The following is a 27,136-nucleotide window of genomic DNA, read 5'->3' on the forward strand; positions in this document are numbered from 1 at the left end:
AATATTTTTCAAATATCTAAAAGGGTGTCACAAGGAGGAAGGCGAAAATTTGTTCCTCTTGGTTTCTGAGGACAGGACAAGGAGTAATGGGCTTAAAGTGCAGCAGGGGAGGTTTAGATTGGACATTAGGAAAAAATTCCTAACTGTCAGGGTGGTCAAATATTGGAATAAATTGCCAAGGGAGGTGGTGGAATCTCCCTCTCTGGAGATATTTAAGAACAGGTTAGATAGACATCTGTCAGGGATGGTGTAGACGGAGCTTGATCCTGCCTTGAGGGCGGGGGGCTGGACTCGATGACCTCTCGAGGTCCCTTCCAGTCCTATTATTCTATGATTCTATGATTCTATGATTCTAAATCAACCCGGCCAGGGCTTTGTCAAGCCGAGACTTAAATACCTCTAGGGATGGAGACTCCACTACTTCCCTAGGGAACCCATCTTAATATCCAACCTAGACCTCCCCCACCACAACTTGAGACCATTGCTCCTTGTTCTGCCATCCGTCACTACTGAGAACAGCCTCTCTCCGTCCTCTTTGGAACCTCCCTGCAGGAAGCTGAAGGCTGCTATTTCCATATAAAAGCGACGAGGAGTCCTGTGGCACCTTATAGACTAACTGAAGTGTAGGAGCATAAGCTTTCGTGGGCAAAGACCCACTTCGTCAGATGCATGTGGTGGAAATTTCCAGAGGCAGGAATCTGACGAAGTGGGTCTTTGCCCACGAAAGCTTATGCTCCTACACTTCAGTTAGTCTATAAGGTGCCACAGGACTCCTCGTCGCTTTTGCAGATTCAGACTAACACGGCTACCCCTCTGATACTATTTCCATATACATTCCTGAGCTCTGAGGCTGGATGCAGTTTGCTATATTCCTTTGTCGTGGTTTTTCTCTCCTTTTCCACCCACACAGTCTCTCTCTCCTCTGTTCCTAGGCAATGCTGAATACCTGGGCTTGGAGCTGGGCCGCAGTCTTCTGAGACTTCTGAAGCTGCTGCTCCATCTCCTTTAGCACCTGCCTCTGCATCCCCACTTGCTCCTGCAAGTACTGATTCCGTGACTGGGTCTCCTGGAGAGCCTGCTTTGTCTTGGACGACTCCACTTCTACCGTTTTGATGATATACTACAAAAAAATAAGAAATCCCAACACAAACATTTGAGAAATTCCCCACTCTCAGGCCTGGACAGACATGGCATTGGCTGAATCAAAGTCATTCTCCAAGGAATTTTCAGATCCAAAAAGAGCAGAGGAAACAGACGAGTTACATGGAGCTGGGTGTGGATGTGCACAGCCACCATTACAGACTTACCGTAACATTAAACAGGCAGTGACATCTTCAGCTCATAAAGCTGGGACTGTCCTGTCTTTCTAGGACAGATTTCACCTTCCCTAAGCACCCCGGACACTGGCATTCTGAGTACGCTACAGACAAACAATGAACCACATTCAAATAACTGGAAAGCTCCTTCTAGGTTCTCTGGCCCATTTTATACCCCTCTGGATGTCAAGGGGCAACCAGGGGAGAAAGCCCAGCAGGTTTGGACTACATGGAATGTAAAGGTGCATATTCAACCATTCTGCCCATTGGCTCCTCAATATGACTCCTCTTCAGAAATGATTTGTTCCATCTCACCTTAATCTGCTGGGGCTGGGCTTTCAGGCTGGCTATTGTCTCCTGACTGTCACGCAGCCGCCTGCTGAGCCGCTCCTCCTCCTCAGCCTTCTCTGCGAGAGAGTCCTTCAAGCGCAGCTCTACCTCCGCCAGGCGATGGGTCTTCTGCTGCACTTCCATGTCTAGCTCGGACAGCCTCCCTTTGGCCTCCTCCACTTCCAGCTGCAGCTGGGTTACTCTTCCTTGCAGCCTGGCGTTCTCCTGCACAGCGCGTCGGGAGAGGGAGGGAAGGACGTCACGTTTCATGGGGTCAGCAGGCACATAACACATAAGGAACATTCACCCCGCCCTTGTGACCTCGTCACCTGGATATGTTCGCAGTCGATGCATTTCCCGTGCTGCTTCTTCAGCTTCTGCAGCTCTGCCTCACACGCCTTCATTTCTTGTTTTAGACGCTCGTTCTCGGCAACCAGCAGATCCCGATGCTTTTCCAGATCAGTGCCACCCTGAAGAGGGCAGGAAAGGGGACAAACCGTGTGTTAACCCAATCTTTTATTTTTACTCAGGAGAGCAAATTCTGCTCTCTCCCAACACCCATGCAATGTGGGGATGTTAAATAGCAGTTAACTGAACAGTCGGGTAACCTCATGAATTCTTATCCGTTACTCGATTTTCTATAGTCTGTGGGGGCAGCAGCCAGTGCGCTCCAACCCCACTCCTGAGGAGCCCCCTGCCACTCTTCACTGCTGCCTCTATATCAGAGGCAGCAGTGTGGGATGCCAGGCAGGAGCTGGTCTGTGAGGGGAGCCAGTTTAAAAACCAGCTCCTCTCACAGACCAGCTGCCTGTCACCTTACGCTGCTGCCTCTGATACAGCAGTGGCAGCAGCCCCTATCAAGGAGAGGGGGGTGGTCTCAGCTCCCGGACTCAGTGCGAGCCGGAACTGAGCTGGGCTGCCTGCCTGCCTGGCTCTCATACACTTTAAATGCAGAGCTGCAGCAGCGGGAGGTCCTGGACCCGACGCAAGCCAGGACTGAGCTGGGCTGCCTGCTAAAAAATTGACTGGCAAAGGGAGGGTGGAATGCATGTAGTCTATAGCATTAACCAACAAGCTATTGCTTATTGGTTCATCGACTCCACTATTACATCCCTATTGCAATGCATGTGACTTGCAAAAGACCAGTAAAAGAAAGAATGGGATTTGGCACCGTGTCTTTAATAATTGAGGATTCTAACATTTTTCACAGCCTCTGCCACTGCAATGCAGCCATCTCTGGGGTGGAAGACAGCACACAGCCAGTGAATACCACAGTTATAGTGGCCTGGGAAACGTTGTCCCAGGACTCCAGAGCAAACTCCTGCTATGGAGAAGAGGGCCAAAGGCATCTGTTTTAAGGCTGCATTGAACAAAATCCCTTATAACTTAGTCGACTTCAATACATCAACCTTGGGTTGCTTAAAATCCAGCCAGGTCAAACCTCTGGCTCCAGGATATTTCAAACATCACCCTTAAGATTCTAAACTAAGCTCCCTCTCAGCTTCCTATTACCCCCTGTGAGGTGGCTCAGGGCGCAGTGGGGAGAGATTCTCTCCCCAAACCTGCTGTGATTGAGGGAGAGGCATCTCTCCTGACCAAGCCCAGCACTGAGCCAGGGAAGAGGTTCCTCTCCCCACTGGCCCCAGGGCAGAGCTGCTGCATCCAGGACAGAAGCAACTCTGCTCAGCAGCCCCCAAACCAGAACTGCCCCAAAGCTGCTGCGGCGGGGAACAAGCCATGCCCACTGGAGCTGCTGTGGCCATGGAAAGGCACTTCTCATCTGGCCCCGAGCCTGGGTGGTGAGGGAGGACTGGGGTGAGTCCTCTCTTCCCAGAGCAGCCTACACTCCAAACACCTCTTCCCCAGGGCACGCACCCCCTGCCACTCCCTCCTCCCACACCCTAAACATCTTCCCCAGCTCTGCGGTCCCGTCTGTTCCCACCCCTCACCACACACTGTCCACGTGCAGAATGACTTTTGCCGTGCGGTACGTCACCTCCGTATTGGTGCACATAACAAAAGCCATTTCGCACATGGCCATAAAAAATTAGAGGAAACACAATTCCCATCAGCGCATAGATTTCCTCCTTGTCTCTCCTCGTTTTAGTCTCTCACGTGTAAACCGCTAAGGAACCAACAACTTCAAGCAAGAGTGTAGCAATCTCCTCAGGGGAAAGACAGGGATCAAAAGCACAGATGCAGGTATCAAAAGTACATTCATTTTCAAAGGGCTCACCAACTCAGAGCGGAGTCTGTTCACTTCCTGAGCTTGGTCCAGGAGTTTCCCCTTCAGATTTTCAACCTGTCAACACAGGCACCAATTGACTAGGCTGGTCCATTTTTTATTTTGACCACAAACGCCTCCTCCCAACACATACAGGCTCAAGTTACACGCTTCCTCATCTGAATCTGCAATACTTAGCCTCAGGCAAAAGTCCTACATTTCCTACCAGCCACACAGAGCCAAATTGATAGACCAGGTAGCTAGGAATTGCAGGCCCCTCTCTCCCCACTTCTCCTGGCCTGTAGGAAAGCGGTGTCCAAGACTACACTGGAAGGACGCTGGCCCTGAGGAGATAATTTACCATACCAGCAAGCCCCACGTTGCATGAGATGCTACATTCATCGTGACACAAGCAATACTCTTTGTTTCAGCTAACGTGACTATAGAGAACCATTTGAAAGCTACCCACACCAAATATTCATTCCATGCATCTCTGTATGGGATACTTCCTCATGTGTGAGGATTAAACATTTTAAAAGATTTGTTTTTCAGGTAACCATCTCTATCGCATGACCATTTTGACAGAGCGTGTTCCATTCTATCACCAAATCTTGGGAGAAACTTCAGTGGATAAAAAACATTGGGTCTCATTGGAGAGATCGTCCACCCCGACTGTGTTCAGAGATCAAATCGCCCCCCTCCTCCTTTGCTTTTCTGGATCATAAGAACGGCCAGATTGGGTCAGACCAAAGGTCCGATCATCCATTGACAGTGGCCAATGCCAGGTGCCCCAGAGGAAGTGAACAGAACAGAGAATCATCAAGTGAGCCAACTTCTGTCCCCATTCCCACCTTCTGGCACTTTCTGCTTTTTTGTTTAGGAAAAGGTCTATTCATTTTTTTTTCCAAGCAATGGTTTTTAAATTCCTAAAACTTTTATAGCAGGACTCTTCTATACAGAAGTCAACAAATATTTTCTCTGTGTATAACACACCAGTTTCATTCTGTGTGCCATGGATAATCTACCACAGCGAGAAAGTAGATAGAAGTCTGTAAGGTGAGGTAACATCTGAGCAGTTGCACTGTAAGCCTTTGCATTTATGTAAGGCACCAGATTGAAGAGAGACATGAATTAGTGTCTAATGCCGGCCTACAACAATAGGTGTTATGTCCTGTCCCAGAGAAGGCCCATCAACACGAGGCAGACTATTGTGAAGCATCAAAGAAGATAAAAGACTTGGTGATTGTTCACCCCCCAAACCCACCTCCCATGAAGAGGAGACAAGAAAGTGGGTTCCTCCCATCAGGTGAGCTGGCAGCTCAAAAATCCCTTCCAAGGAGAAATTGTGTCTCTATGCTGCTTAGACTAGTCTAGAGGGCAAGAGTTCAAGGCATAAGCAAGGGGTCCCCCAGCTGCTTAGCCCTAAAGGACACATAAGAGCTTGATTGTTATACAATCTCTATTACCTTTAGGCTGTGTCTACATTGGCGCGATCCTGCACAAAAGCAGCCGCTTTTGCGCCAAAATTTGCTGTCTGTCTACACTGGCCGCAAGTTCTTGCGCAAGTACACTGACGTTCTAATGTATGAAATCAGTGCTTCTTGCGCAAGAGGCCAGTGTAGACAGGCAACATGAATTTCTTGCGCAAGAAAGCCCTCTGGTTAAAATGGCCATCAGAGCTTTCTTGCGCAAGAGAGCGTCTACACTGGCATGGATGCTCTTGCGCAAAAGCACATCTCTTGCGCAAAGGCACATGCCAGTGTAGACGCTCTCTTCTGGAAGAGTTTTTGCAGAACTCTTCCGCAAAAGAGTTTTTGCGTGAGAATGCGCCAGTGTAGACGTAGAGTTTGTGTACGTTTACCTGCTTTAACCTTATAAAAACTCATTTCCTTTCCTAGTTAAAAAACCTTTAGAGAGCTTGACAGGATTGGCTCACAAGCTTTGTGTGAGATCTAAGATGCCATAGACCTGGTTATGCAACTGGTCCTTTGGATCTGGGAGTAACCTGACTATCATAGTAACTTTTGGTGTAGAACCTCATCTAACTCAAGAGCAAGCTTGCTAGACAGATCAGAGTACCCAAGGGAACTATCTGTGACTCCTGAGGCAGGCTGCTACATTGTCGGAGACGTTTGTGCTCGATAGGTGAAAACTAAGTATAGAACTCACAGCCAGTTCGGGATTTGCGACCTGCTTCTCAGTGCAGCTGCCCTGAGGTGAGTAGAATGCTCTTGATACCACTCCAGAACTGCTTGGCAACCTTCCCCTCTCTCCCTTGCACCACAAACACATTAGACTTCTCCTCAATTTACATTCTGGCTCCCTCTTTGATTGGTGTAGAAGAAAGGTTTTTAAACACAAAGATCTGGGAGTGTGCACTTCTCCCTAGCAAGACCCCAATTCTGTTTCCTCCGTCCCCCCTCTTAGTGCTCAATGCAGGATGAAGATTGGTCCTGTAGTAGCTGAAAAGTGCTCAGCTTTGACCAAAGCAGGGGGCAATCTCAAGGGGGTCTAACAAATCTTTTGCTTTCCATGCCTCCCTCTGCTCTCCAACCACATTCCTTCCCTCTCTTGGGGAGACCCGTTACCTACCCTAGACACATTCTAAAACAGGAGCTAACGTGGGCATGTGGAGGTCGGAAAGTCCCCTGTGCTAGCAATGGATCCCACCAGACAGCTGGACTTACTCTAAATGGTTTGGCTCCCATAACAATTAATGCCAATATTTATTTTGTAACTTGTTGCAAGGGATCTCGCTACTATAGAGTGAACTAGATCTTAGCAGAAAGACACTCTCATTAGTTCTTTCCCGCCCATCTGTGATCATGCAACATCCCTGTGGCAGCCACAGCAGTCAAGTGCAAGGAAAAGAAATGTTGGCAGGGCTATTCACATACTTCAGCTTCTTTTAATAGCATTTAACAGCTGAAAACAAAGAGAAGGCGCTATTGCCATGTGAACAGCTAGCTCTCTGCAGACCTACCGTGATCTGTAAATCACAGTTTAGAACTGCTGACTTATAACAAATACATATTTACATGATGCTACAATTAATTCAGCTCAATTAAGTTACACCCAACTAATGAGGAGAAATTAGAACTAATACTTAAACATATGGTATTACCATATTCTCTGAGATGCCACACTGACAGATGATATATTGCCTAAAAATAGGTTTTTATAAAGATAGGTTTCCACAAAACCAAAGGTCACTAGAATTAGGAGTCTGATTTTTAAACATGGTAGTCCCCAAATACTGCAGCACTATGCAACTTCATGAGAACCAGAAAATGAAGTTAAAAAGAAAAAGAAAAAGAAAAAAAGTTGAAACGGATTAATCTATTTTCATTGCCCAACCTGAGAAAAATACAAATACAAAGGATGTATATAATGGATAGTGGGTTTTTTAAATCACTTAATCTATTCATATCCATAACTTAGATCTGAATATATTTAACTTCCCTTTAATCTTGAAATTTTACACTTTCAAAGCAACAACTTTAGTAGCATGTCCCTGAAAAGAGTAAAAACTTCTGGACACTTACAATAGTTGGTTCTTATAGTGGGGAAACAAAGGTAAAAACCTATCACAATCAAGTCTGCATTACCCATTGCAATCTATCTATGAATGGCTTTATGCACTTCAGACCCTTCCAGCTTCAGTGGTAACCTAAATGGGTCCTGAAATGTCTTTACAATGAGCATTTACAGAATTCACAGACAAACATTCACAAACAGCACCCAGAAAGAGTGATTATCAGGACATTTAACATCAGCATTAGTTTAGCCCCTAAATTCATTAGCAAAAAACTCACAGTGTTAAATTAGAGTATACCAACTCATCTCTCTTCCTCAGGTGAAGACAGCAAAAGGAGACACTGAATCACTTCACCTGGAGACCTACCCCTCCCTGGCAAAATAGGTGGAGCCTGGTTGCTTGTCTGGCTAGCTCTCACTGGTTGTATCTCCAGCCTGATCACAGTTGCTAGAGATGACAACTGGTTTTCTTAGCTATGTCTGGCACTTAGGTGTGGTCTTTGTGTCTATTAGCCTTTAAAATCTTGCTAAAGAATGTTTCCCTTTCCATATGCTAACTAGTTGTTTTTCCCTAGCAGAGTTGCCTGCCTCCAGTGTACAATGTCACTCTCTCTCTGTTTGCTGGTATAGGGCCAGATTCTGCGTTAACCTACACACGCTGGTGTCATCACAGTAACACAACTGCATGCAATACAATTATTTGGCTGAGTTTACACCACTGTAATTAAGAGCAGAATCAAATCATAGCCGCATCTAGAGTTATACACCAACCTCCCTTAAGGTTCGGGGCAGAGGTGGTTACCAGTGTCACATAATCTTGCTACATTGTGACAAACAACCAGATAATTATTTTAATAAATGTTGCTATATCTTAGAAACCAAAGAATGTCTTGGTACTTCTTGCACCACTCCTCTGTACCCACCCTCCCACATACCTGTTCTCTTATCAGCTTTCTCCCCAGCTGGGAAACTGATTTTTAAACATATTTTTTACTCCCTGCCTTTTGAGTGACACTAGAATTACTTGCTTGTTTCATCCAACAAACCTACCATGCTGTGCCCTTTGTGCACTTGGTGTAATGGACAATCACAGCCTAGCTCTGGAAGTAGGTTTTGCTAAGCAGCAATACTTGGTGCTTAACAAGCTCTTTTTGAAATGCCACAAAACTAATTCAGTAGGAGATCAGAGAGGGAAACTGAGGCACACAGCTGTTTGGACTCTAGTTCAGAGGCAGACCTGTGAATGAACACAAAGCCCACATTCCAAACAGCCTGCCCTCACCACTAGATCAGTGATTTTTCAAACATTCTGAACTGAGCCCCCTTTCTGAGTCACAATTTTTTACTGTGCCCCCCCGCAGGAGCACCTCCCACACCAGGAATCTTCCTTCACGCCTCCTGCACTAGACCCATGAGTTGACTACTGCTGCAGAACCAACAGAGGGAGCACAATACATTGTGTATCAAAAGCTTCAGAGGGTAGCCGAGTTAGTCTGTAACAGGAAAAACTTAAAAAACAACAACTGGTCTGGTAGCACTTTAAAGACTAACAAACCATGTCGATGGATTATGAGCTTTTGTGGGCACAGCCCACTTCTTCAGATGACCAGAGTGTTGGAAGTCCAGATCCAAGAATAAATAATGGGGGGAGGGGAAGAAAGGAAGGGAAAGGGAGGGGGGGAAATTGAAGGGGAGGAAGAAAAAAAGACAGTGAGAGATAAGCTTCAGAGGAGTAGCCCAGTGAGTCTGTAACAGGAAAAACTTAACAACAATTAGTCTAGTAGCACCTCAAAGACTAAAAAAGTTACAAGAGGCTGATAAGAACCACTTCAAAATAGCTGCTCTACAAATGTACTTCTTTGCAGCAGAATAGTTCTGAGAGGAATTAGTGTGAGAACAAAGAACACTTGAAACATGGCAATTGTCACGTCAGTTATAATACTGGCCTAAACACTTCGGCTGAGATCCTCAAAGGCATTTTGGCACTTATTTCACTTTGAAATCGGTGGAAGCTAGGAGCCTAACACCTTTTGGGATATGAACCCTTAAAAATGTCTCTGTTTTTTCGCAGCGTTCTTCCTCCCACAGCTTGTGCATACCTGATCCTGCAGCTGGACAGACACAGCTACTTCTTCATTCTCCCGGGCAGAAAGTTTCTCCTGCAGTGCCAACAGCTCTTCCTGCAGCTGGAGCTTCTCCTCCTGTAGCTGGGCCATGGACTCCACCATCTTCTGGATCATAGGAAACTGATGTGCTCCTGTCAAGCTGGAGCATTTCCCACTAAAGAACCTTCCACCTGCAACAAGAAGACTGTGAATATTAAATGTATAAAGCAGCAAGTAGGTCTGAGTGTACGGGGGTTGGAACGTGTGATGAAGTAACAGACACACGCCAGGAAAGGGCAGTAAGTGGGGACTAAAAGTAGGGCCACTACATGATTCAAGTGTAGCAGGAGATGTAAACATGAAAAGGACCATCATGGCAGTGAAAACCCCCCGACTCTTTCCTGCATGGGCTAATCATGCTGTAAAAAACATTTCTTGGCTCCAGTAACACCCCCTGCTCCTATCAAAACTCTCAGGGCAGGGCAAAACTCAAATTAAGCTACGCAACTTGAACTACATCAATTGTGTAGCTTAAGCCGAAATAGTTTAATTCGGCTTTTGGTGCTGTCTACAAGCAGGAAGTCAAAGAAAGGGCACTCTTCCTCCGGCTTCCCTTACTCCTCGTAAAATGAGGGTTACAGGAGTTCCAACTCCTGTATTTCGAAATAATGGCTTGCAGTGTAGACGCACTCTTCGTTATTTCAGAATAACATCAGTTATTCCGAAATAACGCTACTATGTAGACGTTCCCTTAGTGAAGAAAACAGCAGTTCCGCCAGCTCTTGTACGGAGCTGCAGGGATGCTCTAAATACAGAAGACGAATCATTTGCCTGGAAGTTTTTTACCAGAAACAAGTGAGTATGCACACCTTTTAACATAATCTGTTTAGGTGAGTTCTGTGCCAGGCTGACAGAACCAAAACAAGGCCTTGATTCTGTAACACATCAGCATGCACCTAACTACTCATGTGAGTGGTCTCACCGACCGTAGCAGGACTTCAGTGTAGCCCCCTCCGGGCTGACGAAATTGTCACAGAGGGCATTTGAAACCACTCGTAACAATTCAATACCTTACGTGGTTCAAACATTTTCTCTGAGAGAGATTCAGCTCCTCATAGATGGAAAATGGCGGTCACTGAGCCAATCAATGGAAGCACATGGGGACCAGTGATCCAAGCAGAGACGGAAGCACATTGTGAGAGAAACGATGCAGACAGCGACGACACAAACATCACATCTCCACAGTCACAACCCCCCCAGGAAACTCCCTGTTGGAATCTGGCTGGTGGAAAGTACACAGTGAACAGACAAGCATGTGATGTTCATAAATACCCCACTGCTTCTGAGCCCCGGGCTGAGGAGTTCATCACCTGCTGACTTCCGCATTCCTGGCACCACAAGCAAGAAAGAAAACACACAGACAGAGTCCGTGATTTCATTTAAGTCATAAAAAATGCTTTGGGGCAAAGTAAGGAAAATAACCCAATACAGGTTGTTGCTAGGGGAACAGCTCTAGCCAGGGCTGTGGCCAGCAAGCGAAGGACACCAGCCACAATCCAAGGCGTGATAAGAAATGCTATGCAGTGAAAAGGACAAATGCTAACAGGCAATAACACAATCTCCTTTCTCTGTGCCACAGGCTGGAATCGCCTAATCTCCATGGTCACAACTCACTCTTTCCCCCCACTTGGCTCATATTCCTAATCACCTGGCCCTGCAACACAGTAGAGGCAGATTTGGTCAACAACTCCTATCTAGACATCTAAGCCCTCGTAATGGTAATAGCTGAGCACCTCGCAGTCGTCAATGGATCTTATCCTCACAACAGCATGTTCCCCATCCTTCATTTTAAAGCTAAATTACATAACTTGCCCAAAGACACATAAGAAATGTACAGCTGAGTCAGGACTCACCACCTCTCTCATAAAGAAATGCCAGTCCAGTGACCTCCCCACAGGTCCATCCTGCCTACGCAAGGCCCTTATTTCTATCCTAGTCTGAAAGCAGGGCTGGCAACAGACTTGCGGGGCCCCTTGGCAAGGCAAGGGGTGGAGCTTGGTTCTGGGTCCCCACAAGGGGTGGAGCCTTGGGTGGAAGGGTGGAGCTGGCGTCTAGCCTCCCCCCCACTAGTTGTCATTGCTGCCTGGACCGTGCCGCCCAGGACGCCAGCAGCAATTTAAAGGGCCCAGAGATCCAGCTGCTGCTGCGGCAGTGACAGCAGCCAGGAGCCCCAGACTCTGTTAGATCACTAGGCCCCAGGGTAGCTGCCCCTCTCCACCACTGGTGGTCGTGAAAGCAGGTATTACGTTCTAACCCGAGCTCCGCCACTGATTTAGTGTGTGACAATGGACAGTCCAAAGGTTTAACAAGATCCAGTGGCTGAATTCACACTAGAAATAAGAGGCATCCATTCCCCAGTGAGAGTAACTAACAATTGCCACAAGTTACAGGGCTGTGGTGCGTTCTCCGTCACTGGAAATAGTTTAGTTAGTACTGGCTGGTTTCCTAAAAGGTGTATTCTAGTTCAAATGGGAATGAATTTGTGTGCTGTGGCTGTGGAGACAGGAGGTGAGATCAGATGATCAGCCAGGTTCTTGTTGGCCTTCTCATCTATGAAGAGGGCTAATGTTTTCGTAAGTGACTGCTGATTCTGGGTGGTGTTTTGTCTCAGTTTTGGGGTGCTTGAGACACTTTAACGAGATGAGTTGGGTGTCCATAAGCAATGTGCACGTGTTGGCCTTTAACCTTTCTTAGGAACTGAGTTATCCCCCGTGTAAAAGAAAGAGAATATCCACTAGGAGGTGTAAAGAGTCTCTGCTAAGAACCTAGAAAGTGATTTATAAATGCAGAGTGTTATTCCTGTGGGAGTGTTTGTCCATTTCAAAAGTGTTCTCCTGGGATTAAAGGAGGTGTTGTGGCACGTATGAAACCACCGTGAGTCTGTGTCTTATCCATTTTAATCCCGTGCTGGGACATTGAATCCATTCAATTTAAGTTTAAACCATTCAATTTAAAACCATGGGAACTGTATCCAACTTCATTTAAACAAAGCATGGGGATTATGTTATGCTTTGGATGTGTTCTCCTTTGGAGCACAGCGTATCATCTGTTTCAACACGTTATTCTTCAGAAACCGTTCTTGGGAGACCCGAGGCTTGCAAAGGCAGGCCTGCCTAAATGATACAACTTACCACTCAGACTTACTGGTTGGCAATCGAATCACACAGCAGTATTCTATGTACACTAGAGTGCAAAGTTATGCAGACACTTCATACATAAGTTACACACACACAGCTAGCTTTGCCACACAGACTTTCATGCTGGTTCTAAAAAACTTTTAAAGTGGATGCCAAGGAGTCCTACAAAGTCTACAGCCAGATGTGTACAATACCCAAGTATTCATAAAACATGCTGATTATATACAAGGTGGATCAGGTCATAGGATTTATATGGGACATTTAACACTGAAATTGTATGAAAGGTGTGGAAGTAGCCAGCAGTTGATGTTCCAAGGTACAAATGAATTGATCTGTTATGGCAACACTTTCTGGTTTTTCAGCTGTTTGCAGCTGACTGTGTAGTGTCTTGGGCCTCTCTATTCTGCATTTTGCCGACCATTTGTCCTGGACCATTTGCCATTGGGGAGCCTAGGAAGCAGGGGAGCCTACAACATCTATGAGCAAAGCGGGTAAAAAGATCAAGGAGCATTAGCAGATGGAGGGATCAGCAAAGTTCAGATTAACCTTTTGCTTGGGGTGGACACAGCTAGAAAAACAGCTACCGGCTTAGTGAAGCACTTGGGAGAACAGGGCAGCACGCAGAGGGGTCCACAGAAGGGGGGTACCACAGATCCATGAAGATCAATTCTAGGTCTAACTCACTGTATGCTTACTCGGGTTATGTCATTTTCGCAGGTTAGATCCTCTGCGTAAGAAGAAAGTTGCAGTTCACGTGTCTGCCTACTCCTTGCATTGCTTTTTGTCTCTTGGCACCTTATATTTCCAGCTGGCATGCCTTCCCCCCTTCTTAAGCTTCTTCCTCTTTCTGTCACAGACACCTCTTCCCCTCTCTCTCTGGGTTGGCCTCACACACACACACCCTGTCCTGAGGCCCACATAGGGCAGAGAGAGATGGGTAACTCAGTAAGTTCCAAGCCAGATCAGAGCAGGGAGTGACTCATGCGGATGTGTCTGGACAAGCCCAGGTAATTAGTTTCTAATGAAGAAAATAAATAATAGGGACCAAAATCCAACTTCCAGCACAGTTTCTGCAAAGCCATTTCCAACCCAAAGATGCGTGGCCTGAATCTGTACACCAGGAATGCCCTCAGAAGTGAATGGAGTTAAACTGGCATTAGTGGATAAGAATCAGACCTGTCATTTCTCTCATAAAGACGCATACGCTTCCTTTTGCTACCTTCAGTGAAAATCTCTTGCTTCCCCACCAACGGGCTACAACCCTGAGCAGAACACTTACATTCACTGGGTACATCTAGACTACGTTCTTCTTTTGAAAGGAGATATGCAAATTCAGTGCTAATTTGCATATCTTCTTCTGATCGCTTTTTCGAAAAAACGCTTTAGAAAAAGCGATCGGAAGAAGATATGCAAATTTAGCGCCAAATTTGCATATCTCCTTTTGAAAGAAGACTGTCGTCTAGATGTACCCAGAGATGTGATCTACAGAAGGACGGGATGCAGGTCCAAAAGGAAGAATAAGAGCAAATCCATATTGTCCACTTGGAAAGTTGACCTAAGAGAGGTATAGAAGACCTCTGACTGACTTGTAGATCAGCCTCTTGAACACCAAATCGGAAACACAGTCCTCAACAGTTGCACGACAGCAAAGATGGGGTCCTGTTACTGAGCTTGCAATTCAACTGCTTCAGACTCAGACAAGTATCTGGACATGACGCAATTTTCCAAACAAGAAGTATAAATCTTCTTACATCCCATTTATCTCCTCGGGCAGGAGGAGGACTGAAGACAAAAACAGAACATGTACAGGAGACCCCAGGGCAGGCATCTCTATTGCTAGATGAAACAGACATAGCACAGGAAAAAACTCAGGCTGAGGAGATGCAGGAGAGCAGGGATGAAGGGGGAAGGAGGCGGCAATGCACTAGGAGGGAGGAGGTGGCTATAATTGCATTGTGACAAAGTTTCCTTAAAAGAGAAAAAATAAACAAGATAATTCTTGCTTCAGATCAAAGGAGTAAATTAATATGTCAATGACTTGAAGTGACAGCTTATTTTGGGGGTCGTGTAGCACCTTAAAAACTAACAGACTTATCTGGGCCTAAGCTTTCACTTCATCAGGGTCTTTGCCCACAAAAGCTTGGGCCAAATAAATCTGTTAGGATATGTCTACACAGCAACATTATTTCAAAATAACTTCAGTCTGCGGCTACACAGCAGGCAGTTATTTCAAAATAATGTCGAAATATTGTCCAGCTGGAGGACTGCTTACTCTGACTCCTGTAATCCCCATTGGAGGTGGAGTAAGGGAAGTTGGAGGAAGAGGGCTCTGTTTTGAAATAAGTGCTGTGTAGACGCTCCCGATTTCGAAATAAGCTGCGCAACTGGCGCTCAATTTGCATGGCTTCTTTTGAGTGAAGCCCTACTGTATAAACACACCCCAAATCTTCAAGGTGCCACACAACTTCTCGTTGTTTTTGCGGATACAGACTAATACGGCTACCCCTCTGAGAATTTATTTTTTGTTACCTGTGTGCAAACACCAGGTTTGCATTTGATTCCCCTCTGTGCTAAATTCAGTCCCTAATGAGTAATCAGTTGCCATTAATATTAAAGAATCATTGGACAAGAGCTGAAGGAATTCACTTACCCCCTATTTCATTTCACTATGGCTGTGTCCAGCAAGGGTTTTTTCGAAAAAAGTAGCCTTTTTCCGAAAAAACTTCACTTGCGTTTAGACTACAGCTGCGTTCTTTCGAAATTAAATCGAAAGAACGCGGCTTTTCTTCAACGGCGGTAAACCTAATTTCACGAGGAAGAACGCCTTTTTTCGAAAGTGCTCTTTCGAAAAAAGGCGTTCTTGACTGCAAATAGGGCGTTTTCGAAAGAGAGCATCCAGACTGCCCGGGTGCTTTCTTTCGAAAAAGCGGCTTGCTTTTTCGAAAGTACTGGTTGCAGTCTAGATGTTCTTTTTCGAAAGAGGCTTTTTCGAAAGATACTTTCGAAAAAGCCTCTTTCGAAAGAGGCTTACAGTCTAGACGTAGCCTATGAAGCAGGGTTTTTTTCTGATTTTGTTGCCTTAAGACAAAGCCAGGCATGAGAATTAATGGCCATCAAGTCTCATGCCTCCCCCTTTACCTGTTTTCTCAACGTTCATGATGCAGGCTTCCTGGCCCTGCACTCCAGCGTCCCAGTTGTGAGCAGACCTCAGCCTCGTCTCTATGCCCAGCTTCTGAGTCATACGCTGAGACTGCGGTTGACGACGCTTCTCCTTGTTCTCCACCTGACTCTTGCCCTTGCCCAACTGGTCCTGCAAGGCCTGCATAAAAACACAACCATTTTCTCTTTAAAGGGCATTGTATCTCAAAAGAGCACAAATTCTCCCTGGACGTTTCATCCTAGACTGAACGAGATTTTGACTGAACAAGATTTTGAAAGGTCGCCCTGTGCCCCAGGGTATTGAAATCATTACGTTACCTCAGAATCAAACAGTATTTCAAAATGTAGTTCTGCTGTCTTCACATGATGGTTGCTTCCCTCCACTATTCTCGTGCAATTAACTCCTCACCTGCTAAAACCAAACTGCTTCCCATTGCTGTTGCAACCTAATCAAACCCCAGCCTCTAGCACCCCACTAAGGCCATCAGGGCCCTCTTCCCAATGACCTCCAATGCTCTCTCGTGCTTTCCTTCCGTCTTTCGGATCTCATCTCTCTCCGATTGCCAAAAGGTCAGTCAGAAGGCAAAAGATAAGAAGCAGCAGGTACAGGGTCTCAAATACAAACTACCGACTGGAAATCAGCATCTCACACAGCAGTCATTTTTCACAGTTCTGAAAACTCTATTTTAGAGAGAAAGGAACAAGGAGGAGATGGGCAAGGGACAAAAACGGAGAAAGCAATGTAAGAAAAAATATAAACTTAATTACAGTGACTGAGACTGATCCATTCATCCCAGACCAGGTGATTTCCTGATTGCAGGCAGGAGAGTCAAGCCAAGATTGTTGGGAAAAAGGAGGAAGAAAGAAAACTCAGTTTAAGCAGGAATTAAACAGAGTGAATCAGAAACCAGAGCCAGAAAAGATGCATTAAGTCATTTAGTCCATCTAGTCCCAGACACGTTTGAGTGCAGGATTATTCCTCTCCCTACGCTGACTGGTGCTTTGTCCAGTCTCATTTCAGATCACCCAAGCACTGAGGCTTTCACCATGTCTGCCAGGAGACGTCCCCCGAGTCAGGAAGTTTTCATGGAGATTCAAACTCAGTTTTGCTTTCCTTACTTTCATCCCATTCCTCCTAGTTACAGCCCATCCTTGAACCATCTTAAACAAGTCCTCATTCTCCTTAATGTTTATATCCCATTGGTTGAGGTTCAGCCAAGATGCACATATTCAGTTTGATTTTTGCTTTAATGCTTTATGAACTTAGAGTTAAATCCAGCCTCATAAATCAATGCCCCCAGCTTCTTAATCATATTTATTGTTCTCTGTATTCTTTCCTGTTTGTCAGCACTTCCCGGATAGAAAGGGACTCAGTCCTGCATACAGTATTCTAGTTAGTTCAGTTGTTCTATAGACTGTAACTGCTGTGTTCCAGGACATGTTGTTTCTGATTTCATGCTGGCTTTTTTTGCTGCTATATCACATTGTAAGTAACTATAACGTGTCACTATTTCAGAAGCACAGAATTGGAGCAAGCCTAATGTCGAACAGGCTTACTCAAGTATGACAGATCTGGAAGGATGGAGAGGAATAAGGGGATTATCATAATGTAAGTAGCAGTTATTCAGTAGCCTGAAAACAAAACTCTGTAGTCTCCTTTCCAGAAGCAAAGCTCTCCTATTTCTGCTACCACATCAAGATGACACTGCTTCTGGCGCTGTGGCAGGACTACCTTAATGGCCTGTAGACAGGACTTTGAAGCTGTCTCTGTAGTGACAGTTACATGGATTTCTCAGCAAGCCCTGCTCGCCAGCTGCGCTGTCCGGCGATCTGCGCATGCGCAGATCACCCGAACCCGGCTCTACTCGCCATGGGCATTATTTGTCGAGCCCTGTATATAAGTACCCCCAGTACCTACAGTTTTCAGACACACAGAATTTTTTTCTACCATTCCAACACATTTGTTTAAACAACTTAATTGTAGCCAGGTGGGCAATGAAATTTTTGGGTGTAAAAAGTACAAAAATAATAAAGCGCTGTAAAACTTAAAACAAAAATTCAGTTTTCTCCAAATTTCAGTTGCGTTGACATACCCCCAGACTTCTCTCGAGTACCTCTAAGGGTACTCGTACCACTGGTTAAGGAACACTGGTGTAGCCAGGCACTTTGTAGATCACAAAGCACTGAAACTGGCAAGCAGTGCCAAACAAATAAATCTCTGCCCTGAAGAGCATAAACCGGAAAGGCATGAGTGCAATACACAACGCAGAACAGATAATAGTTATTACAACCGGAATGTCACCTTTTATAAAGTGTTTATTTCTCAATTGTTACGTTGAGAGAAACAATTCTCAGACTGCAGCCAGTAAACAATACGTTGCCTGTCATCCCACGTTCAAGAAGCCCTTTATAAAAGGCAATTCATGAAGAGATACTACACGCCTGTGAAATAGGTAGGAACTGTCCCATTTTACAGAAACCCTGTTAAAGTGACTTGCCCAAAGTCCGATAATGAACAAGCGACAGAAAGAGAAACAGAACCCTGGAGTCCTGATTCAACCCTTTATTCTAACCCCACCATATGAAATCCCTACTGTCTTCTCCCACCCATCTAATCAGTAGCTAGTCAATGCTATTGCAAAGCCCTACATATGGGGTAAAGCATATGCAATTATAAGGTGGTGGGATTTTTGTTTATTTTGTCTTCTTCCTCTCTCGAATGATTATTATATAGCTCAAAAGTGACACCAAAAATGTTACTCTTTGGAGTTCCTCTAAATCTTTACCACTTCCCCATTGCATTTGGTTTCCTAACACTTTCCAGACAACTGAGATATATTTTCCCAACACGCTTTTCCATCTCCACTCAGGGATTAAAGTATTACAACGAAGTGTCTTTATCCAACAGAATACATTGTTTTGTTTTTTTTAAATGACAGGCTAGTTTTAAAAGTGATTTAAAAAATGTTGTGAGTTTTCCAAAGTTCAAGTTTCTACCTTATTCCCTAGAGGGCTCTCTGCTGTGAGCATGTGGTAGTATTGAGATAGATCAATTGTGAGCTTCACAATGAGGATGTTTTTCATATTCCTCCCTCCACCCCCCAAATGCATCCTGTGCCTACCACTAATTCTTTGTTTGGGATCCTCTGCTGCTGACCCTGATTCTGAACTATGGATAAAACAAGTTCAGTGCAACCCTATGTCTAGGAAGTGCAAAGATTTATGCCTTCCAGATTTTGGAACTGCCGGGGACTGATTCAATCCTTAGCACAAGTTAGAGCAGCGCCAGGAGCTACTTTGACTTACATCCTGCCAGCAACAGTCCTCCAGGGACCACCAAACAGATCATAATAGTCCTAATGCAGAGTGATCTAGCCTCCTGCCTTCCCCAGTGCATTCCTTTTCTTCCAGAGACATGTCCCTGATCTGTCCAGGCATTGTGATGGGGCCTGGTGTAGTGTCATTGCACCAGTCCAATGTCACCAAGAAATCCTCCATACACCTTGGGTACTCCCTAGTGGAGAAGTCAGGCTGGCTTTTGGCTCTTTTACACTCCAGGCAGATGAATTCTAGATCCCAATATAAACCTAGTTGATAACCCACTCCCTTGCCCATAAAGACACATTTGAAAAGACACACAGTTCAAGGAGGAAACCACTGAGCGCCAGAGGATAAAGAATGTATTCTTCAGTAGCTGCTCTGGCTTTCACTCCTCTCTCAGAAGTGGATTTTGAGTGCCTTACCTGTACAGTCAGGTAGAGGCTGTGGGGAATTCCAGAGCCAGACCAGTTCACACGGGTTTTATGTTGGACCAATGTAGGCAGCACAGGAGTCTGGACAGAGGAGTCTTCTTTACTGTCTCTGAGGAGTGAATCTTGTCCACTCCCTTAAACAGAAGAAAAAATAAAGTAAAATAAATCAGTCTCATGGAAACTGACTACAAACAGTTTGTCTAGCAGAGAGTGAGGAGGGATCCCTTTTCATGAATCCAGTCTTAAGTGTGCCTCCTGTTCTCATGCAGCAAGCCTGTCTCCTCCTCCCCCCAGGTTCTGTTCCAGATCATCCATCATCATGCTAGTAACAGAAGCTGGTATTCAAGCCCCTCTCCCTTTTCTGGCTCACAGCCAAAGTCACTAACAACTACAGTGACGCTTTTGATTCCTGCTGCCCAAAATGCTTCAGGTCAATGAAGAAACCATGAGCTTTGTATGAAATCTCAGCCACAGGGACTCTCCCATGTAGTAGAGGAAGGAGAAGGAATACCCAAAGCTGCAGTCCCCTTAGTTGAATGAGCTGAGGCCTGTCAAACTCATTTCACACATGACCACAACTCCCTCCCATACGTCTTTGGAAATATAAAGCACCACACAAGAACAAAGTGTTATTACAACTTTGGTAGTGCTGATGAGCAAAATGAGACCTTAAGGGCAAATATGATCTGTTGGCAAATGAACATAAAAGAATCCAAAATGTCGCTTTCACAATCTATTTGTGTATTTTTATGTAGAGTATCCAGACTCTGGAGAATTATGTCAGCTCCACCTCTTAATCTACGATGTTGTCAGAAGCTGAAACTTTTTCTGTACTGTCAAAACTCCCACGCAAGGCGCCTGGGAATGAGGATTCCTGGGTTCTCCACCCACCTTTGCCACTTGTTTATTTGTGACTTCAGTATCCATGATTCATCCCCCATCTAGTTGCCTGACTAACTCTGCATCCCAAAACCTAACTGCTAGTGCAGGACTAGCGAGCTAACACCTCTTCTCCCCAGAGCGTACTTTTCGCTATGGCACCAGAACCAAGAAAGACAAATCTAGAGGCAAATTAGCCATTCGGCTCTTTTCTGTGCCCAAAACTCACTTGAGAAAAAGGAAGAGTCTTCCAGCTCTCTCAAAGCTCAGACAAAATCAAGCCCTGGATGAACAGTAGCTGCCCAAAGCTGAACCTCCTTAGGACTGACAGGATGCTGTCAGCAAGGCTACGTCTAGACTGCAGGCTTCTTTCGGAAGAAGTTTTTCCGGAAGAGCTCTTCCAAAAAAAGTCTTCTGAAAGAGAGCATCCACACTGCCAAAGTGCATCAAAAAAGCCATCTGCTTTTTCGAAAGATAGTGTCCACGCTGAATGGACGCTATCTTGCATTTCAGCTGAGATAACTATGGATGGAGTGGCCACCAGGGCACCTGTGCTTTTTCCTCTTCTTTCGAAAGAACTCCTTCTTCTCCAACCACACACATTTTTTTCCAAAAGAGCTCTTTTGCAAAAAGGCTTCTTCCTCGTAGAAAGAGCTTTACCAATGTCGGGAAAACCCCTCTGTTCTTTCAATTTTTTTTCAAAAGAACACAATTGCAGTGTGGACATACGTGAAGGTGGGTTTTTTTCAGAAAAATGGCTGTTTTTCCGAAAAAACTCTGTAGTGTAGACACAGCCAAACTGGAAAGCACTGGGAAGAACTTGCCTCCAAGGCTATGGGTTGATATGGATGGTGGAGTCCTCAGTGCTACTGGCTCTACCAAATTCATGGCCATGAAAAATCACATTGCAGACCATGAAATCTGGTCTCCCACTGTGAGAGGTGTTATTCCATACTATACAGATTTGATGGAGAAGACCAGCCTTTCTCAAATTGGGGGTCCTGACCCAAAAATGGAGTACACTGATTTTAAACCTGTGGTTCGTGGACCCCTGGGGGTTCATGGCAGTATTGAAGGGGGAATTGTAGGGGGCCCATGCGGAGCCTCTCACAGCCAGCACATCCTTCAACTTGCATTGCTTCCTGCAGCTTGGGAAGCAGCGTGGTCTTATGGACGTGCAGGCTGCAGGCGCAGTGATATTGTTTGGGGGGGGCGGTCCGTACAATTTTAATAGATTGCAAAGGGGTCCATATCCTCGAAAAGGTTGGGAGCCACTGATCTAGTACACTCCTTTTCACTTTCTCATTCCCCACCTGTCTCTCTACCCAGTAACAAAGGAATGATACTATCTGAATGGGGAAAGGGCATGGGGACGAGGGGGGAAAAGGGGGTAGGGAACGGCAAGCCAGCCTCTCAGATACACATTTCCATGCTCAGTCATCAGAAATCCGAGCAGAGCCAACAATACAGAGACAAACTGCTGCAAAAGTTTAAGAACGTCAATGTGTCAGAGTGAACAATTAACAAAGAGTCCACAAACAATCCATTTGTTTTTGATTTCCCACCCAAAATATCTATTCCCTGGGCTAAAACCTGGCTTTCCCATTTAGCCCCAGAGTGACCTTGAAGCCCAGAGAGCGTATGTTGTGTATAACTACATAGAAGCAGCAGCAGCATGCTTCAACAAGCAGGTATCAGTTCTTTTACCACCTTTGTGAAAAGGCATCAGCCCCTGGAGAAGAAAAACGATAAAACTAAACTCACCTATCTGGCTTATGTGCTTCGGAGAGAGAACAACCCTTCCCAAAGAGCCAAGATGAAGACTGAACAGAAGCCGCGTACATTTCTTCCATCCAGATCACAGAACTTTTTTTTTTCCTTTTACACCTTAAAATGTAATGTTTGTCCCAAAGCTCTTGACTAGAAATGAAGAGAGATGTCTTTCCTCCTCCACCAAAACAACAGCACTGAAACACTTGTCAGCTGAGCCCTGAAGTTACCTAACAGCTTTTCTCTGTTTCGGAATTGCTTCCTCCGAAACCTTTTTACACTCATCTCTGGCATCTAAAAAGAAATGTTAAAAATGCGGACTCACTGGTTTTCTAGTCTCTCCTGGCTAGAGTGCGAGAAAGGGCGTGAGTTTATGTGGGCAGGACATGGAATGGGATGAGCCATCACTTAATACTCACTGTCAAGAGGGAGGTCCTTTTTCCACCGGTCTTTCAACGAGGGAGTAGGTCCCAGATCCCAAGTCTTGTGAGATGTAGTCATGGCATAGGGTTCCAAAGCAGACTGACAACTCAGGGCCTGGGAATAACCACAAGCAAAGATATTCCAGTAAAGGACTGGATTCCAGCTGCAGGAAGTCAGCAGCCCGAGATGAGATACTCTAGCAACCCATGCAGGTAGCAATATCCCCAAGTTGTCTTACTGCCACACACGTCTGGAACTATTCAGCTTTTAATACTGGGGATTTGTCCACATGAAAAACACTGACCCATAAAAAAACAGGTGTTACACATGCTGTATCTGTAATTAACTTAATTCCTGTTTGCAATGTTATTGTAGCTATGAGGCTTCCTTCTTCAGGTTTTGATGTTTCCATTTGATAGCTTCCACTGTTGTTTGCAATGTTGTTTACATGTGTTGTTTTGGTTAATAATTTCTGTGCCATTTCCAGCTTTTTCCCCAACTACATTTGATTTTTCAACTTTTATACTGTAAGTTTTTCAGTCTGTGGAATGAATACCTAGTACAATAGCCAGAAAAAAAGCATCAATACAAAGAATAGCCAAGATATTCAGGGTCTGTGTTCACTTGTTGAGCCTGATCCTCATCTTGCACCAGTGGACTTCAGTGGAATTATTTCTGACTTAAACCTTCATAACTTAGATCAGAATGTAAAATGGAATCGAACCACATTGCTGCCTCTTAAAACTAAACAGGCCATAGAGCAGTTTTTAAACTGAGGGTCCGTCTAGACTACGGTTTTTTTCCAAAATGAGATATGCAAATTTGGCACTAATTTGCATATCTTCTTCTAATCACTTTTTCGAAAGTGGGTTTTTTGAAAGTGAAAGTAGTCTGGATACAGGTTTTCAGAAAAAAAAACGTTTTTTGAAAAACCGTGAAAACCTCCTTGTTTTTAGGAGAAGTGGTTTTTTTGGAAAGGAGGGTGGTTCCAAAAAACTCGTGTCCAGACTACTTTCACTTTTGAAAAACCCGCTTTCGAAAATGCGATCGGAAGAAGATATGTAAATTAGTGCTGGATTTGCATATCTCCTTTCGGAAAAAAAAAGTAGTCTCAATATACCCGAAGGGCGGAGGGAAGCTGATCGATATGAAGGAGCACATGGAACAGATAAAGACATCTCTAAGGGGAAGATCTATTCAGTGTGGTCCCTATGGGGGTGCAGGGCCTGGGACAAACTCCCCTCTGCCCTAGCTGGGACCCATCCCAGCTCTTTCTGCTCCTGCTTTGCCCCCACTCTTTCTGCCAAGCTGCACCTCTTCCTACCCCCATTGCACTCCTCCCAAATTCCCTCTCAAAGCCAACTGACTTTTCGCTCAAGCTGTAGAGACTCGTGCACTAAGCTATAGAGGTCCCAGGTTCAGTTTCATGTGTTGATGTTACACAAGCACCAGTCTCCCCCGTTATCACCCTGGGCCCAGTGGGACCCCCAAAGCGCAGAGCCGGGGGTGGCTGTCCCAAACTACCCAAAAGACTCTGGATCTATTTATGGAGATTCTCTACTATGCCTTAGTAAGGAGGCAAGGATGGAAAATGATAAAATATGGATAAGAGCTGATGAGAAATGAAGAGAGTCCCAATCAATTGCATCTTGTATTGGCAGATATCTGAAAAGTTACATGTTTTTTAAGTGCTTATATACAAATGCTAGAAGTCTAAATAATAAGATGGATAAACCAGAGTGTTTCATATTGAATGAGGATATTGATATAAGAGGCATCACAGAGACTTGATGGAATGCGTATAATCAATCGGACACAGTAATACCAGGGTACAAAATATATCGGAAAGACAGACCAGGTCTTGCTGGGGGTGGAGAGTGGCACTATATGTAAAAGGAAGTGTAAAATCAAATGAAGAAAAAATCTTAAATGAATCCAACTGCATCACAGAATCTTTCTGGATAGTAATTCCATGCGGCTCTGCATTTTAAATATAGTAAGAGCCAGGCTGCCTGTGTGCCTGGCTCCTACTACATTTAAACTGCACAGTTGCAGTGAGGGTAGCAAGTGCCCCCTTTACTGACTAATGAAAATTCCATCAACTACTCAATGAGCTAATTAATTAATTTTACAAATTAAGTGTAAAAATATAATTAGGAAGACCTGCCCCACCCCACCCCATATCTTCCAAAAATAATTTGAAGAACAGCTAGACCAAAACTGAAAAAGTAATAGCAGCATTTTTAAGTACGTCAGAAGCAGGAAGACTAAACCAGTGGGGCCACTGACCAATCGAGATGATAGAGAAGCACTCAAGGGCGGTAAGGCCATTGCAGAAGAACTAAATTAATTCTTTGCATTGGTCTTTACGGCTGGGTACATGAGGGAGATTCCATCCCTAAGCCAGTCTTTTTAGGTGACAAATCTGAGGAACTGTCCCAGACTGAGGTGCCATTAGAGGGGGGGTTTGGAACATATTGATAAACTAAACAGTAATAAGTCACCGGGGACCAAATGGCATTCAGCCAAGAGTTTTGAAGGAATTCCAGTGTGAAACTGCAGACTGACTAACTGTGGTTTGCAAACCTCGCCTTTAAATCAGCTTCGGTACCAAATGACTGGAGTATAGCTAATGAGATGCCAATTTTTAAAAAGGACTTCAGAGGTGTTCCCGGCTATTAAAGACTGGCAAGATTAACTTCAGTACTGGGTATTCTGGTTGAAACTGTAGTAAAGAACAGAATTGTCAGACATATAGATGAACATAATTTTGGGGGAGGGAGGGTGACTCAACGTCCCGTTTTTAAACGAACAGTCCTGTATTTAAGCCCTCCTGCAGTCATACCAACTTTTTTTTTTAAATGGGCAAATTGTCCTGTATTTTCTGTCTCTCCCTTCCCAGCAGTACTGGTGGGTCCTACTACTGGCTGGATCCCTGCTCACCAACCACCCCCCCACTAGCAATGAATGGAGAGAAAGCGGGGTCCTGTGGCTGATGATGGGGCGCGGGCATATGGAAGGCTGGGTAAAGCTTCAGCATCAGGTCCAGTCACTCCCTATGCTAGTCCATCAATGCAGTCCCTGCTGCCCTCTTTCCTTTCCCTACTGCCTCTGGCTGAGCTGGCCAGGAGGAGCCAAGCCCTGCATGTGCCAAAGGCCTGTACAGCACTGGCACAGGGAAGGGTCTGGTTCTGTTCAGCTCAGCTCCAGAGTGGCAGGAAGGAAGCTATTTTCAGCCTGTTTGGGCCCCAGCCGTGCTGTGTACTTAGAGTGTACTTAGATGTTCAGAAAGCCTTTGAGAAAGTCTCTCACCAAAGGCTCTTCAGTAACGTAAGCTGTCATAAGGTAAGACAGGAGGTCCTCTCATGGCCTGGTAACTGGTTAAAAGGTAGGGAGGTGGGCTGGGTTCCAGAGTGGCCTACGGGATAGAGCATCTAGGGATTACAGGGGATGAGAAGGACAACAGGGCGCCCTTGTAGCCAAGAAGGCTAATGGCATATTAGGTTGCATTAGGAGGAGCATTGCCAGCAGATCCAGGGAAGTGATTATTCCCCTTTATTAAGCTGTGGTGAGGCCACATCTGGAGTATTGTGTCCAGTTCTGGGCCCCCCACTATAGAAAGGATGTGGACGCATTGGAGAGGGTCCAGTGGAGGGCGATCAAAATGATTAGGGGGCTGGAGCACATGACCTATGAGGAGAGACTGAGGGAGTTGGGTCTGTTTAGTCTGCAGAAGCAAAGAGTGAGGGGAGATTTGATAGCAGCCTTCAACTTCCTGAAGGGGGTTCCAAAGAGGATGGAGAGAGGCTGTTCTCAGTAGTGACGGATGGCAGAACAAGGAGCAATGGTCTCAAGTTGCAGTGGGGGAGGTCTAGGTTGGATATTAGGAAAGACTATTTCACTAAGAGGGTGGGGAAGCGCTGGGCTGGGTTCCCTAGGGAGAGGGTGGAATCTCCATCCTAGAGGTGTTTAAGTCTCAGGATGACAAAGCCCCGGCTGGGTTGATTTAGTGGGATTGGTCCTGCCTTCGGCAGGGGGCTGGACTCAATGACCTTCTGAGGTCTCTTCCCAGCCCTAGGATTCTATGAAAAGACAGGAAACAAAGGGGAGGAATAAATTGCTAGTTTTCAGTAGGGATGTTAAAATGTGTGTAGTCACGTGAACCTGCAACCGCTGAAAATTTCAGCCTCGGTAGCAAAGGCAGCAACTCAGACAGAGGGCAGGAGGGAGGCAGTGCTAGCGGGTAGCTGGCTTTTAAGTTGGCTCTCCGCAAACACCAGCTCCCATGGAGCCTGCTCCTGCTCCTGCTCCTGCCCCCGTCAGTGCACTGTTGCTTTCAGAAAAAGGCATGTGTGGACGGGGAGGAGGGGTTTTTTCAGAAGAAAAGGCCTCCAGGAAATAACACAGGTGCGCTGGTGGCCGCTCCGTCCAAAGTAATCAGGAT

The 27,136-nt window shown here is 45.4% G+C and overlaps 1 protein-coding gene across 6 annotated transcripts in view; it reads right to left on the reverse strand.

Annotated features, from left to right (window-relative positions):
• Positions 1-27,136, reverse strand: part of KIFC3 (kinesin family member C3) — a 66,102-nt gene that overhangs the window by 18,048 nt on the left and 20,918 nt on the right. For 4 of the 6 annotated variants that reach the window (XM_075940443.1, XM_075940445.1, XM_075940442.1 and 1 more), the window contains exons 2-9: positions 22,689-22,806; positions 19,612-19,754; positions 15,848-16,028; positions 9,507-9,703; positions 3,883-3,948; positions 1,976-2,116; positions 1,632-1,871; positions 947-1,120 (exon numbers count right to left, since the gene is read on the reverse strand). In XM_075940443.1, coding sequence (XP_075796558.1) covers positions 947-1,120; positions 1,632-1,871; positions 1,976-2,116; positions 3,883-3,948; positions 9,507-9,703; positions 15,848-16,028; positions 19,612-19,754; positions 22,689-22,770 — 1,224 coding nt within the window. In that variant the 5' untranslated portion in view covers positions 22,771-22,806. Of the gene's footprint in view, positions 1-946; positions 1,121-1,631; positions 1,872-1,975; positions 2,117-3,882; positions 3,949-9,506; positions 9,704-15,847; positions 16,029-19,611; positions 19,755-22,263; positions 22,549-22,688; positions 22,807-27,136 lie in introns of those variants that run through there. The other 2 variants (XM_014576006.3, XM_075940447.1) reach the window with 2 other exon arrangements.

The sequence above is a fragment of the Pelodiscus sinensis genome, chromosome 12, assembly GCF_049634645.1.
Source record: "Pelodiscus sinensis isolate JC-2024 chromosome 12, ASM4963464v1, whole genome shotgun sequence".
NCBI classification, from domain to species: Eukaryota; Metazoa; Chordata; order Testudines; family Trionychidae; genus Pelodiscus; species Pelodiscus sinensis.